This window comes from Stegodyphus dumicola, chromosome 7 (genome assembly GCF_044657685.1).
Source record: "Stegodyphus dumicola isolate Sdum_Otavi_A_Nest chromosome 7, ASM4465768v1".
NCBI classification, from domain to species: Eukaryota; Metazoa; Arthropoda; class Arachnida; order Araneae; family Eresidae; genus Stegodyphus; species Stegodyphus dumicola.
Window position 1 is genome coordinate 178,659,983 of NC_140774.1, and position 17,113 is coordinate 178,677,095.

The 17,113-nt window shown below is 34.3% G+C and overlaps 1 protein-coding gene across 1 annotated transcript; it reads left to right on the forward strand.

The window, feature by feature from the left end:
• Window positions 1–3,615: 3,615 nt before the first annotated feature.
• Window positions 3,616–15,710, forward strand: LOC118199232 (uncharacterized). The gene is made up of 2 exons (XM_035371374.2): window positions 3,616–3,777; window positions 13,487–15,710. The coding sequence occupies exons 1-2, from the start codon at window positions 3,714–3,716 to the stop codon at window positions 14,542–14,544; spliced, it is 1,122 nt and encodes a 373-aa protein (XP_035227265.2). The 5' UTR covers window positions 3,616–3,713; the 3' UTR covers window positions 14,545–15,710.
• The last annotated feature ends 1,403 nt before the right edge of the window (window positions 15,711–17,113 follow it).

Sequence of the window (17,113 nt, forward strand, 5' to 3'; positions counted from 1 at the left end):
GAATTTTTTGAAATGAAAGTCATCTCTAAATTTAGAAGATTAAGAAATTAATCAACTAAGCTGCCCATATTAAATTTTTCTGAGAAGGAAATGACATCGACTCTTATTCTCATCTTCTCAATCAACGAACGTCTGCTACAACTTCACCAATCTTCTTTAAAGTTTTTAATGTATCATTAGGTTCTAACCGTTTCATGGCATCATTTATTTCTTCTGTTTTTGGTCACCACAATTTAGGCAGCTAATCCTTTCTTCTTTATTCATATTACATTCACATGCAAAATAATTTTCAAAACTATCACACATCCCGGCTTGTTAAAGCATCGTGATGAGGCATGGTCAAATCTTTGACAGAGATAACACTATTTCAAGCCGGCCTTAGGCGGATAAGATTCGGTTCGATTTCTGGCGAAGGCGTTGCATATTTTTCCTCTTGCCTGCTCCAAACGAATATATAATCACTCTACAGTGTAACGTACTGTGAATTCTTTTAGCGTCTTCAGACATGGAAAGCTCCGAAAGGTATTCTGGAATCTTCATTACATTGCTCTCAAGTGATTCTCATGAACTGCATCCCTTTTATTGTAGGTAATTTCATTTCATATTATTCTTCAAGCAAGTCATTTTCTGAAAGATCTTTTAGCAAGGCTCTAATAACTGCCTCTATTTTGCATTTGAATTTGAAACCATATTTTCTTTTCACATAGGTGACGTGAGATGCAACGAAATGGATTTTACGGAAAATATTTAACTGTACAGCTTTAATGATGGCTTTAATCTTTAGTACAGATGCTTTTTAAAATTGTTCGTAAATTTTTCACATTGACTATTCAGGTTCTGGAAAGATTATGGGTGGTCTCCTTTTCGGTGTAACAGGAATACTGGTCTGAGCTGATTCATCCATTAATTCCTCTTCGCTGCTAATCGTTTTGTAGTTATAGGACTTTTTATAGTTTCATACACTTCATCATGCATTTTCAAAGCACGTAGTATGTACAGCTCTTTTGCAAATGAAGCAGATTGATGATCGTCAGTCTCCTCTATCCTGTCCAATAATTATACTTTGGTTTTGGACATGAATTCTTCATATGTTTTTCGTTCCTATTAACTTATTATGGGTTTGGATTTACTCCAGCGTTAAATCCTCACCCTCAGAATAGTATTCAGTTACTGCGTGAGCATTGATTCGATCGTGTTCAGACATTATTCGCCTTCAAAAGAAGCACACAATTGAGAGTTGGTTGTGTTTTGGCTGAAGAAAAATGATCACCAGTGAAAATTCACGAGCAACTCTAGAAACACAACCTCCACATAGCAAAGTAAAACTCAGAAGAATAGTCCCCAAGATTTCAGCAAGTATGGGATTGCAATTAACAAGGAATAATTCTAAAGACCTTAAAGCACTAAGAAATTCCGTATAAAGGCTATATTTTATTGTAGAGCTATTTCAATATGAAAGCTAAGTTACAGTATATTTCAGCTAATTCAAATGTAAAAGCTGAACAATTTCGGTTCAGATTACTGTGTTTATTTCGATGGTCAAAAAATGGTTGCTTATACTTAGCATTCGCTAGTGTTTTTCTTATTGAAGTGATCATATAATCTAATAATACCCATTCAAGCATCCTTCAAAGGAAGGGTATCAGATGGTTTTGAGAACTGAGTTTTCAATGGCAGTATGATATATTTTTGTAGCTATAAACAAATTTCAAAGACAAAAGATGTTACACGTTTAAGGTCGTGCTCATGAAGAGATCATGAGTCATGAGTATCAAAACTGGATGCTGGGGTTGTGACATTATGCTGAAATAATAAAAGAGAATACAATTGTTTTCGCCTTAAATGAAGTGAAAGTCCGAAGTTGGCAACCTACAGGCTCTGTACAGGAGATACTCTAAAGGCTCCGGAATATGTCCATAAAGCCTGAGGATGGACAGAATCGAGTATCAAAAACACAAGAGATCGCGGAGATGCATAAATAACGAAGCCGTAATGACATTTTGACCAAACAGATGCTCTGTAATATTAAGCGATATTCAAACAATCCCGATGAATTTGAGTCTCAGGATAGAGATTTCGCTTCAGGAGAAATGCACACAGCCAGTCTTCTGGTTTGATACATAAAACTTTACTGTTTTGAAAACAGAAAAATCCTGTTTATTTTGATTTTTCGCAATTTCTCAATATATCTCATGCCTATGCCTGAGATCGTTAACATATAAAGTTCTAAAGATAACTGGAGGAAGTTGTTTTAAAATCGAATTGATTTTGAGGCGGAACAATGGATCCTTTTAACTAGGGCCCTCCTTTTTGACAAGATATATCTGACATCAGAGAACCAATTCTTGCTAGAAAATTCTCAAAACATTCCCTATAAATCCCTAAAAAATTCCCGTGCAAGCTACAGTTTTATAGATTCTTAAGATGTCCATATTACCAGATCTTATCATAAGCCTTTGCATTTAAAAAATACAGACATTAGAGTTTTACTCTATGAAGAGGTAAATTACGAATATTATAAAGTGTTGTTCTTCCTTTACAGAAACCACTCTGGAAAGAAAATATATGGTTAGTCGTTTCTGAATAACACACAAGTCAAAACTTTACCATCTTTTCAAGACATGTACCAGGAAAACTAGACAGCACAAGTGAGCAAGAGCCAAGTGATCTTTCATGATTCTTCCCGTGTTTAGCTATGGAGTTTTGTTTATTTGTTTGACTATGGAAAAGCATTCGAGAGTTATGTGTTTAAGAGAATGGAGGCCTTTGTAGAGATTGTATACACGTTACATATGGGAATCAAGAAAATGCTCATGTAGCCACCTCGTTCACTGGGATTCGAACCCTGGTTGAAGTAACAATGTTCAGCGTATTGACCGCTTGGCCATTGGAGGGTTTTAGCCATGACAATGAAATAGGCTCATATTATATTACACATGGGGAAAACTACGAAAACGCCTATGCAGCCAGTATATTCGCGAGAATATGAGCCCATCTGAATTGCTGAAAAAGGTCTAAGGTTTCCAACGAATGTCGAATTTATCGTAGTTGGAGAGTAGGATGTTGACATCCTTGTTCCTCGGATCCGACAATTCTGTTTAAATGCTAATATATTCCTGTATTAATAAAAAATTAAAAAGTGGATGAAAATTTATTTCCTTTTTGTTAACACCACTGCTACAAATATGCAATGATCGTACAATTTCCTTTTGCATATATATATATATATATATATATATATAACGTAATAAGGAATATTTTTTAATCGAAGTTTTTATTTGAAATTTCAATGTCCTCTGTACAAAATATGTTTTAAATGCGGAATAGTTCAATTTACCGAGTAAGTACTTAGATTCTGCTTGGATAGACTAGTTTTTCTTTCTATCTAGTTCTTCATACGGAAATTATAGCAAACAATTAATGACTCATCCTGATTTTTCCTTACAATCGACTTTGTAAATACATTAACAAACCTAAACAACAGCAGCAGTGTATAGAAATAAATAAGTACTATGTAAAGTAAGGAAAGAGCTAAGAAAATGTTTTTATCAACTGTTGAAGAGTTAGCTCTTTATCTCGTCTTTCAACCTTTCGCTTTGGATTCGAATAGATTACAGAAGTGACTGATGTATTTCACATTGATAAGAACCTTCCATCTTTATTGAAATTATACATTTTCATCGATGCATCAGCGGTGAATATTTCATGTAAATATGACTCAAGTAGATATAGGGATACTTAGCATACTTAGCATCTTCTTTGTGGTCACATTTGCAGGTGAATTTTGACTACTTTTGGAATTCCTAATTTTGTACTTTTTAGCCATTGATTTATGTTATGTACTGTATAAAACTGTTGGAAGAATTAAGGTGTGAAGGTAAATCTATACGATTTTGCTTATCCCACAGACATACGTAAAACACTTTCTTGTTATCGTAAATGTTGCCAATTCTAATGATGGCTATAATTCCTATTATAGACGTTTTAAAATATTTCTTACATAAAGTTCATAAAAATCTTAGTATTTAAATACTCGCGTAAAGAAAATTAAACGTTTTATTAAAAAGGTTCTGAAACGTTTCGAATTATCTTCAAGAACTGCATAAAGTGCCATTGTTAATAAAATTTTCTGCTCGTGTATAAACTTATTTTCGTTATGGGTTGCTTAGTACTTCGAATGTATTCAAATTTTTATAAGATCATGGAAAAACTAAGAATTTATTTTAGGTAAGTATCTGCACCGGGCATAAATTTATCTTTATGTTTTTAGACACCTTTAGACACTCGAAGCAAAAGCATAAAAAAGGGAAATTAAGCCCTTTTATAACTGCACTGCAGTATTATTCTAAACAAAAGCCAATTATCTTTATTCTACAGTAATTTAGGTAGATAATTTTACACTGTTTCAAATCCATGATACTTCTTTACATTTGAAATAATTATACTATATTTTTTTGACATTCATAAACATTTGTATCATGAGGGGAAAACTGAATAGTTCAATTGCAAATAAATGAAGAAATCTATCGAAAAAATTAGCATAAATAATTATAGATTACTGAAGTTTCGTTGAAATTAAACCTAACTTTAATAAAGCAATCTTGCTGCAGCGAATGTTTCATAGTATTCTCAGAATTTGAAGTAATTAGTAGGAAAATTGCGGTGAGATTCGGGACTATGAACTCTTTCTTATTTTCTATCTGACATGCGTAAAGAACAACCGGTGATAGTCACATAACATTACTGCTGAACACACAATTTTCAGTTTTCGTGCTCTAGAATAAATTTTTACAGTATCGCGCCTAAATTTATATTTATAAGAAGCATCCAAGCATTTTCTATATAATAATATTGGGAATGAAGTAACTACTTATGTTCGAGCTCCATTTACCAAGCACTCCGACTTTTACCGCAAGAACTTGATATCATTAGAAATTAATGAAAGTGAAGTCAGCAATTTTTCTGTGCTTATTGATGGCAAATATTTACTTTGAATTTTAACATTTGTTTAATAATAACGTATTTTTATTACACTTTGTTGCTTATTTTGGGCGAATATTAGTTGCTTTTGTTGAAATTATTTTGAATAATCTAACTTTTTTTTCTTTTCAAAATCTGTACACACTTCAATGAAAACAGCAATAATTCCAAGCATATTGATGACAAATACTTATTTTGATTTCCTTCATTTGTTTAATAATTGCATATTTTTATTACATTTTGTTACTTATTTTTAGGGGAATATTAGTTGCTTTTGTTGCATTTTATTTGGAATTACTTAATTTGTTTTTTCTTTTCGAAGTCAGTAAGCATTTTAATGCATCAGAATCCAGCAAGAGATTTATTACCATTATAAGTGTTGTAAAATGGCTTTTTTGTCTGCATTGAAATGCATTTCAAAATTTTATGAGTGTTTAAAAAACATTTTCCCATTTAATATTAACATAATATATGAATTGTTTGAACTGCTAACAACGACTTATCAGTTACCTGTGCTAGGTACAATATTAAGAATTTTTATTCAAAGAAAGTATTGCAAAATTAAAGTAAATTAAAGAAGTATTATAAATAGTTTCCACAAATTAATATTAATAATCATTGCTAACATTTATCTGAATGTTCACATTTTGCTTGAAGGAGATTAGCAGAATTCATGATTAATCACAGATAATTGAATAGCTTTTAGGTATAAATGTAATTTTATGGCATAGAGATTTTAAAATACTTTGCTCCTGAATAAAAAACATTTACGATTGATCGGCTTTGAAACTGATGAGTTTTATTAAGCTATGATGTTGCGTGGCCCCAACTTGTCAGCAACAGTAGTAGTGACTGTTATGAACTGTAAAGTACACAAACTCGTAAGAAGGGTTTAAATCCCTTTTTATTCCACTTTCGAAGTCCCAGTTGCGTTCACTTGACGCTCACAAACTACGCCGACCCGGTGGTTTAACAAAATAGGAAAGTACAACTAAAAATAAATAACAGGATGAATAAATACGAAATCACTATCTACGAGGCTCTATAATCGTAACTAACTTAACCGCGTTCTAAGATACAGCTTAGATTCAGCAAACTTACTGATTAAGAAGTTGAAAGATTCAACGAACTGCCGAAATAGGCACACAGGCCGAAACGCGCGGTTCTTAAATTTTCTACCTAGCAACCTTCACGCTCGCGATTCAAGAAGCACACTTACAATCTCGTTTCCCTTCTATTTAACTCAATTTACTTCTGCTAAAATTTGAATACTCTGCGCGTTCTACTAAAATTTACATACTCTGGCATTGGCAATTCTAGGGGAAAGTAAAGGTTTGACAGGAAAGATAGCTTAAACTTAAAATAAATGTTAGTTAAAATAAATATAAACCCTACAAAGCATCTAACGACAAACATTTGGTCTCTTCTAATTTTATTCAATATCTGCTTCTCAGAAATATGTAACAATATTTCTGTTATTTTCAAAAATTTATAAAGACTTATATTTTGCTTTCATAAAAGTTGCAACATAAACATTTGTCGGATGTACCTGAAATTTTATGCATGGATTATTCAGCATAGGTATATAAAGGACTAAAATTTTAGGTGCCTGCAAAAATAGGGTATACATGCAAATCAGACTAAAATTTGACTTCAAGGATGAAAAAGGATCCATAATAACAAATCTAAATCACTATTCTGGTAAAATCGATTGCTATTGCCCTGAGAGTATGTAAATATGCCTCGATGCAGAGAAAAACAGTTTGATCAACGATTGCCGAATAGCAGGGCTCAGAGAGATGATTTCTCATATTGTGAAATACAGTACGAGTAGGGAGGGATGCTTAACATTTACACGTAATTGGACAGAAGGTACGAAGCATCAGTGCAAGGGAACTTGAACACCTACGGGTACAACAGATGGAGAATGTATACACCTTGTACTCATAGCGATGAAAAAGCAATTATGCTGCTACATTAGCATAATAATGAAACATCGGAGATGATAATTGTTAATACTGTTGCACAGATGACTTACAGTTCGGAATCTACGTTTGCCACTTCCGGTGACCTACACCATCAATATCAAAGACTATAATAATGAAGAGAACAAAAAAGAGACTAACACAAATAAATTTCTCCGACTAGTCTAGGTACAGTTTCTGGACCCACGACAGCCAGACTTTGGTACAACGATAACATCATTAGACTATTGCTTTTTATTCACGCTCTTACCTTTTAAGAATCACAGGCAATCTAAGTAATTAGTCTCACATTCGTTAGATGCTGGAACTGTGGTTGTTTGATTTGGTGAATGTGATTACTGCAAAGTCATGAGGGTTATCTTCTTAGGCGCAGGGATTCCTTCGTCAAGGAATTTCTAAGGATGGTGTGGTGTATTTAATTATGGCAAAGCACACTAGGGCTATCTGTCTAAGCCGAGGGATGCCTTCGTGGAGGACTTTCTATGGGAAAATGGCTCGTATACACGTTACACATGGGGAAAACCACGAAAACACCCATGCAGCAAGCCCGTTCGTGGGATTCGTACCTCGGACCGAACTACCAGTGTTCAGCGACTTTACCGCTCGGCCGCTGGTGGGCGGAATTTCTAAGGGAAACTGTCTCGTATATATGTTATCGTGAAAGACCGAAATTGGAGAATGTCGACTTTCACCGGAGAATGTCAACATTCACCAAATACGTCGGGGAAAGATCGAATATTTCTTTACATTCTTGTACATTCGGATCCTCACCGGTGTATGTCGACAATCACAGATATGCTCTGGTGTAGGTCGAAAAGAGAGGAGTATATGTACACGCTGCCATTCTTATTTTGAGTGTCATTCTTATTCTGAGTCTTAAGTGCGTTTTTTCGCGAATGAATTACGGAGAAGGAAATATAATATTCTTATATGTTCAACATTCACCATTAGTACATGGTGAATGTCGACATTCACCGGTGTAAGTCAGAAATGAGAGTATTTGGAAAATATTTCGGACATAAACCAAGCGACTATGTGAATGTTGACATTCACCGGTGAAAGTCGACATTCTCCAGATTTCGGCGTTTCACCGTAACATATACGTTACACATGCAGAAAACAGCAAAAACGTCCATGCCGTCAGCTTCTTGTGGAATTCGAACCTCGAATCGAACTACCAGTATTCAGCAGTTTTACCTCTCCGCCGTTTTGAGCCATGGAACCATTGTTGCAGAATCATATTGGGCTGCATTTCAGTAAGACGAAACTATCGCTCATGTCGCTTGTATTTTTCGGCGTTTCCTCTCTGGCCATCAAGTGTCAAATTTTCTTTGGCTTGCAAGATCGCCAGAGATATCTCTTAAGAAGAAGCTTCAGAAAATGATGTAGAAGGTTGCCTTGTTACGTCTTATTGCGTAACTGAAACGGAAGAGTATAAAGGCGTATTCGATCTGCATGGAATGACTTTAACAGACAACAGTTCAAACTGCATATTGGTCTTCATCACACCACGTCTGATAATATACAAGTGCTGAAGCGAAGACATACAAAATTTAACCATATGTGTTTTCTCCAATATATATCTTTAGTGTAATTCATATTTTTCTTCGTGTTGCAATTTTTCAGAGTTGTAGTGTACATTAGGTTAGCAAAGAAAGCAGGATACATAATTTTCTCTCACACATAACAGAAATATTCTAAATTTAAATTTTCGATAAAACGAAAGAGAGACTGACTTTTTTTCAATATCAGCATCAGCTGCATTTTGCCTAATATTAAAGCATTCAAAGCTTGATGATATAGGTAATATATATAGTTTTATGAAATACATAACTAAGAAATATACAGTGGGGTGTCGAAAGTAGGGGAAAGAAGCCGACCAGAAAATGATATTTATCTGATTATTATAAACCTTGCATCGATTTTTAATTTATAACAAAACATATTATGGACTTCGAGCATCACAATAAGCTACTCTTAAACCAAATAATAAAGTACATCTTGGGAAAGGGTAGTAATTTTACTAAAAAGCCGAGTTAAATATCAGCATATTATCGGAACAATGCACCTTTTAGGCACGTTTAATCTCTTATTAACTGATAGTATCTACCACTTGCTTTAATCGCTTCTACCCAACAGTTTCAAAGGTACTTCGGTATATTATGCATTATAGATCACCGTTAGATAATAGCAGGAGGTGAAATTTGCTGTTTTAAATAGTACACGTTTGTTTCAAGATTTGCTGCAACATAAAATTAGTCAAGACACAATAACACGCCGAATAAATACTAATTCAGAAGTCAAACAACAAAAGTCCTGTGAACATTTTGTAGGTATAACGCTGATTTTTGTTGTTTGACTTCTGAATCAGTATAAAATTAGTCGTTGGATAAAATTTGTTTTGTAATGGAGATTTAAGGCAAAAATATCGAAGTTAAGTAAAAGGTATTCTTTGCTTTGTAACATCTTTAAAATATGCACCATGGTTCTTAAGAAATGCAAAATTACACAAAGTACTAGACATTCAGTATGCTCAAGACTTCTTCTCACCACTGTATTCAAGCTCAAAACGGAATATTTATATATTGATGTTCTTTCCAATTATGAACTCCTTATTGATCTCATGTACTTTAAACCCTTAATGGTTCTCGTTCCTTACTTCAGCCATACTTAATTCTGAATAACTCTTTCTTTCTTAATGAATTTGTGGAGGTAATTGCTGTTTCTAGCAAAGGTACTCCGGAGGCCATCTCCTTGGTCCTTGGTCCAATTATGATCCCACGGTGGCTCATTGTTATAAGAGCCCATGAACTCATTTAACTATATGCATTGTATATAGTATTTGTAGTTAGTTTATTTAATCCAATGTTAATTTCTTTGCATCACATATTTTTTATACGTTAGTTGTATGAGTGATATTGTCCGACAACAATTTTACGTCAAGAACTTTTTCTGGCGTTGTACTTTTCAAGAACATTTTACATATCATGTTGCTCCTGCAACCTCAACTAGATCCTCTTCTTTATCACCTCGTTCGTATGGCTTTCATTTAGCCTCTATATGATGGAGCATATGGGTTTATATTTTAATGAAAAATAGTAGACTAAAAGTCCTTCAATCACAGACTAAAATCTTTAGTGATTGTTAAACCTAAATAATAATGATAGTCTTACTTTTGGCAAACTGTTTCGCTCCTGAAGACGACGAGCTGAGCAGAGGTAGAGCAGTGAAGTCGCTAAACACTACTTCGATCGCTAAACACTAATTCGATTGGGGTTCGAATCCCAGCGAAAGGGATGACTGCATGCTGGTTTACATGGTTTTCTCTATGTGTAACGTGCACACGAGCCAGTTTCCCTTAGAATATCCTTCACGAAGGCATTCCTCTTTTCAGGAAGATAGCCTTCGTGTTCTTTGTCGTAATTAAATAAAATAGACCAACCTGAAAAAAGCGAGGTTAAACTGACCGCTTCTAAATCCATTGTGTTTTATTCAAAACTTACGCTAAACTAAGGTTGCTTTTTTGCCTGATTTTAAATTTTACACTGGATTAAACTAAACACTACTTTACACTGGCTCAGGATAATCTTTACACCGGATCTGGATAAACATGACTTTAAACTGGATCTGGGTAAAAATTGTATTAACACGATATAAACTTTATACTGGATCTAACTAAATGTTTTAAAACTCTTTTATAACACTGCTTGGAAACATATTTTGTCCTATGAAATACCCTTGCTCCCAAGGAAGTCTAACTTCATTTGAAAAGAACAAGGTTTCAGATACAATGCCTCATCCTCCATAGCAAATATGCACTCCTTGCAACAGAAATGATAGAAACAAAACTGTGTATTTTTTAAATGAGTGAAGGTAACTTAGGAAATCCAAGGTTCAGAGTTTTTATTTAGATTTTTGATCAGGATAAACTCTTAGAAAAGTTTTCGCATAACTCCTAATGAACATACAAATGAAATAAAAGCATTCAAAATTAATTACCAGTGAAAATAAATGAAGCAATTAAAATACAATAATCTGAGTATTAAATATGTAATATGAGAGTAATACTGGCTCATATTACGCTCAGAAGTAGCTAATGCCATAGGGAATTAAAAGTAACTGTGTCTTCATTTCGTCCACGTCTGCAAAGTAAACACCATTATCAATTCTGTAAGTAAACCGACGACCGTTGGGAAGAACCAACCATCTTGGCACAGTTTGATGATTTTCTGCAGAAGAAAATGGTGATTCAGAAAATTTTTGGATTGCTTCTTACAGTGGATATGGTTACCTAAAGAACTGTTATGTGCACAGTTGCCAGAGTTTGCGACTTCTGAAAATTTGGCGGTATAAGGTGGTTACGATAACACGTTATGTACCGACTACAAAAATACTATATCCAAATTGATTTATCAGCTCAAATATTGGTTTAAACAAGAGAAGTTGAAGCTGGAAAATTAGGATTTATGTGCTATGCGGGAGAAAATTGTTAAAGGTAAACTTTTTACAAAAACTACAGTTTTGGGCTAAGGGAAATGATGGAATTTTCACTTATCAAAGAATTAGGAATCAACATATTGGCAATATTTGGATCAAATTTGTATGAATTTGTAAGAAAACATTCAGGGCAAAGATTAATATCATAAGCGATTTGTGGTACAACACACTTGAAAACGAATTGCGTTTTCTAACATCTCAATAGTTTAGCTTAAGCACTCGAGAGCTAACTGCTTTAGAGAAAGGATGTCTTCCTGGTAGACCTTTCTAAAGGAAACTGGCTCGTATATCCGTTACACATAAAGGAAACCATGAAAACGCTCCTGCAGCCAGCCCATTCGGCGGGATTCGAACGACGGTCCGAACTACCAGTGTTCAGCGACTTTACAGCTCTGACGCTGTGGCCCTTTCGCATCCGTATGGAGTTTATAAACAGGAGACCAAACATCTATGACACTAAAGTCGAGTCGATTATCATGCAGATATTGCTTTCAAATGCATTTTCAGGTTCTTAAAACATATAGACTCCGTATCTCTAGCAACGATGGTTGTTGCTTGTTCAAAATAATGTTTAATTGAATTCAGAACCATTTAAATAAATAATTTCATGCTTTCTGCTATTTTATCTAGTATTTTGTTCTTTATTTTTGATTCATAAAGTATTTTGAAAATTGTTGGAATAAATGTAGTAGTAACTGGCCATTATAAAAATTTAATTGAGAAAATTATTCGAAAGTATGCTAAAGATGTCAGCTAAAGTTGTTGTTGTTTTAAATGGCTGAACACTGTCAATTTAATGCATGCTTTGGAACTGATCAATACCCATCGCTCACTTAGCTTTCTCATCAATGAGAATATTGCCCAAGGTGGACCACAGTGGGCTGCGATTTAACAGTCACTAAACGGGAATTTTCCCTCCCAATTTTGACAGCGACCCACAGAGGACAGATCCCAGGTTATCCTATCATCAAACTTCTGGTGAGGATTTTTGGCTCGTCAGTACTTTAACTCTTTGACTAAGAATTTAAAGAATTTTTTTTTTACCCCGTTTTCTATCCATGTTAACAAAATATGTCATAAGTAAGGTAAATTTAACATTTGGTATCTTTTGACAAACGGTTTTTAAGCCAAAGGCTGGAACACATATGTCCCAGCATTAGGTAATGGTGAGATGCATATTTCCCACACATAGCGATCGACTTACTATAAACACATCTATTATATTCTGGAAAACTTTATGAAATAGATTTGCATTGTAAGGTACAGGGAAAAAAGCATTCTTTGCATAACCCAACATCCCACATTGGGCAACTCATATTTGTTCTTTCTCTATGTTCATTTGCATACAACGAGCACAGTGGCGTCTTGATTTTCCAGCTATTGGAAGATAACCCTCAACATTCAGGGGATTTTAAGTTCTTTTTAACACAGTAGTAAATTTTAAACTTTTAGTGGGGCATATATGTCTCGGTAGTAGTCAAAGGGTTAAATGTTTTCCCATGTCCCACAAACATTATGCATATATAAATAACTAAGCCTTGACCCCAACGATACAATAGGCAACAGTGCTAACGATTTTAATTATCAAAATAGCATGTAAACTAAAGTGTAATATTTAGTTCACATTCGTAAATAATAAAGCATACTGTATGCCTGCAAAATGCATTACTCTCGCAGTAAGACTTATTTGAGTTTGAAAAACTGATATAATCAATCATGATGTTGTGTATGAGATTAGAAACTGTTGCACAACTACTCTTTTTTACGCTTTTTCTTAACGAATAGCTAAAATGACAATCCAAATTCTTTTGGGTTATAGCAAATAAAATATTTCTGTTTAATGTATGTTTTTAAAATGAATATGAATATAGTAATTTGTCATAGAATTAGCTATCAATATATTAGCAATGATTGGTTCAAATCAAGATGGAGTTGTAAGAACCCTTTTAAACCCTGAGAAGTTGTTAATAATTTTGAGAAATACTCGGATAATTAGATATTAATCCAAAACTTTTTCTTTGCAGCTGGTGTTCAGAAACTTAACTGTGATGATGTAGATGATCTACTATTTTCCGGGAGACATCCTAGTTGCATATACAGAGAGGCGCTGCGACGTGTTTTCAAGTTGGACAAATCCTTTCAGTTCTCGAGTGACAGGGATTATCTCCGTCAGATAGAAGTCTGGAGAGCCTTGCAGAAATCAATGAATGATCTTAAGCTTGATCATATGAAGAGCAAAGAATCTCCAAATTCTTTCAATAAAAAAGACAAAGAAGATGATTTGACATCATCGAAAGGAAATATTTCCTCCGTTACAGAAACATCTGTAGATACATCCATGACTCAACAATCATCAAATATACCATATCTAAGAACGAATGAGTCATTTGCTATTACAGAAAATATGAACACAGACAGCAACGTTTCATCGGAAAAAAATTATTCCGAGAAAACCGTCTTCGCTTCATCTTCAATTACATTAGATTCTACCAAACTGGAAATTCCGAAGATGCAGTCTTCCAATTCTACAATAAAAGAATATAATATTAGTACTTCTTCTTCAGTGTCAGCTAGACCAACAACATATTCAACCGAAAACGTCACAGTTACGCTTGGCAGCCATATAAATAAAACTGTATCAGTAAGAACCGCAACTACTGCACAAAATAGTAAAGAAATACCTTCAAACGCATCTTCGTCATTCGCAAATGTATCCACAGCAAATCCTATTGCAGTATCAGTAACAAATATGGAAGTAATATCAAGCGATGAAGCACATACAACATCTTACTCAACTTACATGGAATCCTCATCAAAAGGATCGAATCCTGCTTCATCAAACCCGGTGATCAAAAGCATAAAACCAGATGAGTCGACCACCACTGCAGCGGAAGATACAACAGATATTGCCGATGCAATATCACCTACGCAAAAGGAGCGCACGAAGAGACTATCTATAAAACTAATTCTTTTAGCAACGTTCCTGAGCATTATTACCATATCATTGGCTATAATCCTTACTTATATGATTCGCTATAAACGGAATGATATACAGTATGATGAAGTTACATTGCTTCCCTAAACCATTGCATAACTCAGGAGTGCCGTCTTGTAAGCAGCCAACATTAGATAGTTGTCGAAATAAAATTCCCAGCGAGGCGGCACTCATACGCAAATTAAGAGAAACCTACCACATACTAACCAGTTAATCAGAATTCGGATACTCAACATCATTACTATATTCCGTTTTTTGAAAAATTGTCTGCTCAAGCAACCCTCCGAGCGTTACGGGTTTAGCCCTGAAATTTCAAAGTTCCTCAAAATGTCATGAATAAGTGGTATTTTCTTCATTTTAATTAAGAAATGACTCTCTCATTTTGTACCTTGATTCCTTTTCTTCCAATATACATCTAAACCTAAATCAGATACATTAAAAACTAGCAGAAATTTTCATGTATAATGAATATAGAAGGCAGTCTTCTATGCGGAATTTTCCGGCCGTAACGCTGATCCACGCACTGAATTCATTTTCTACACTTTAAATGAACATAGGCTATATTACTTGCTTGTAGTGCCTGACTGGAATAAATAATTCGTTGGAATAAAAGAAATAGTTCGTTGTCTTTACGTAAAAATCTCATGCTTTCACACGTCGAGATAGCACATTATTTGAATAATTAAAACATTTTTTTTTTCAAATAACTAGACTTGTAAACATTTGTTTAAACCTCTGAGCAACGCGGGGTTTGGATCTGTCATGGAAATCTGTATTTAAACAGCCTTTATTGGCTAAACTTGTATATTTACTTATTTTATTCTGTATTTTCATAAACTTACGTTCATTAAGTTGACATTTATAATATTAAAGAACGTAAGAAAGCAAAATATCTTAAACTATAAGCTAATCTATAACAAGTGACAAAAAATCTCATGACAGGATAAAGCTAGTCATGGCGCTCAGATAATAAATGAATAGAATTTGAAAATAATATTTATTTGCATTTAGTATGGTCTTCACTAAAGAGCTACTCAGAAAATATTTTACAGATGAATTCTGTCAATAAATAACAATACACCGTGCCAGTTCAAAATATTTATGTATTCCGATATTAATAAAGAATAGAGAGAAAGTAGCATAAAAAGTATTTCTTTTTCTCACCACCACTGTTATAAATATGCATTATTCATGTAATTTCTTTTAATATATGTACGATAACAGAACAATAAAGCTGTTTTTTATTTCTATCATATTGTTCTTCAGGCGATAATGTCCACCTAAGCTTCTATTCGAAAATTTACCGAAAAAATACAAAAGAACAATTCACACGTTTTGTGCATGTAAGGAGGTTAAATACTGTATAAACAATAGGATTATTTAAGATGATAGTTGAAATTCCTTATTCCTTATGCATTGAAATTCCTTATGCGTTATGAATCAGAATTTCTCTAGAGTCATTCTTCTGAAGCAGATAATCCTTTCGCCATTTACTGTAACAAGTTAACTAACAACCAATCTTCTCATGAAAACTATAGAAAAAATCTGATGTGTACACCACATGACTTCCTTGTATTGGAATATTATCCTCCCCGGGGGTCGACGTAGAGAATTCTGCGAAGCTACTGGCTAGGATCTGTACCTAGGCAGTCTCGGCCACGGGGGTATAAAATTTATGAACTTGGTGGTTCTGAAGGCTCTGGGAAAGGTCACTTATTGGCCGGCCCCGGAGTCTGGCACGTCCTAGCGCGGCGTGGTACTAGTAACCCGGGGATCTCCCCCGGGGTCGCTGTGTAATGTCCCGCTGCGACGAGCTCGCCCAAGCGACTGGTAGGAGCATTAGACGACCGGTGCTGCCTGGGGCTTGCTCCAGGTGGTGCGCTGCTCTCCTAAGGGGTAATAGTGGAGGTTGAACCACCACGATGTGCCCTAAGGGGGGAGTGGACCCGGAATGAGATTGAGTTCTCGAAACGGGGAATGCCCAAACCTTCTTGTATTGGAATATTAAATTATACGCATTTTTTCTTGCATTTCATTTAAACTTATTGGATTGAATTAAATCTACTTCGCCGACAGCGCATAAACCACAATAGAATAAATGCATTCTTTAAAATTCACTCTAGTATTTGTTTACACTCTGGCGCTAGATTCACTTAACAGTATTAATAATTATATAAAAGTTAACTTATATAATAATTTTATAACGGAAACTAAGTTAACTGTTATATAACCCAATAATTATATAACAGTTAACTTATATATTTCGTTCATATTATAACTCATAATGCACAAAATTTATATCATTTAAAGAATAGAATTATCTACTCGTTGCCACATGTTCTATTCAAATACTATAATAAAGCTAGAATGATGTATAAAAGAAATTAAGTAAAGAAAACAAAAAAGAAACAGTTTTTTACAGACGTTTGAGTATTTCTCATTTAATTAATTCAGTTCTCCCTTCGCGAGAAGGCAAAAATACATAAAAACTCAAAATATCTATATTAAAAATTACGAACTAAATCTTAAACGCTTATTTCCTCGAAAAAATTCCAGAAAGGATTAAGCAGGATTTAAATAATAAATGAAGGCGATATCTTTGTTGTTGCGCAGCTAAGTTTCTCTAGATTGGCAACAAATCCACTAGTCTCCTGTT

Excerpts from the sequence above, each read along its gene's own strand:
- LOC118199232 (XM_035371374.2), top strand. The coding sequence starts at position 3,714 with ATGACTCAAGTAGATATAGGGATACTTAGCATACTTAGCATCTTCTTT. Across the intron at positions 3,778-13,486 it reads CTTTGTGGTCACATTTGCAG|CTGGTGTTCAGAAACTTAAC; the intron begins GTGAATTTTGAC and ends TTTTCTTTGCAG.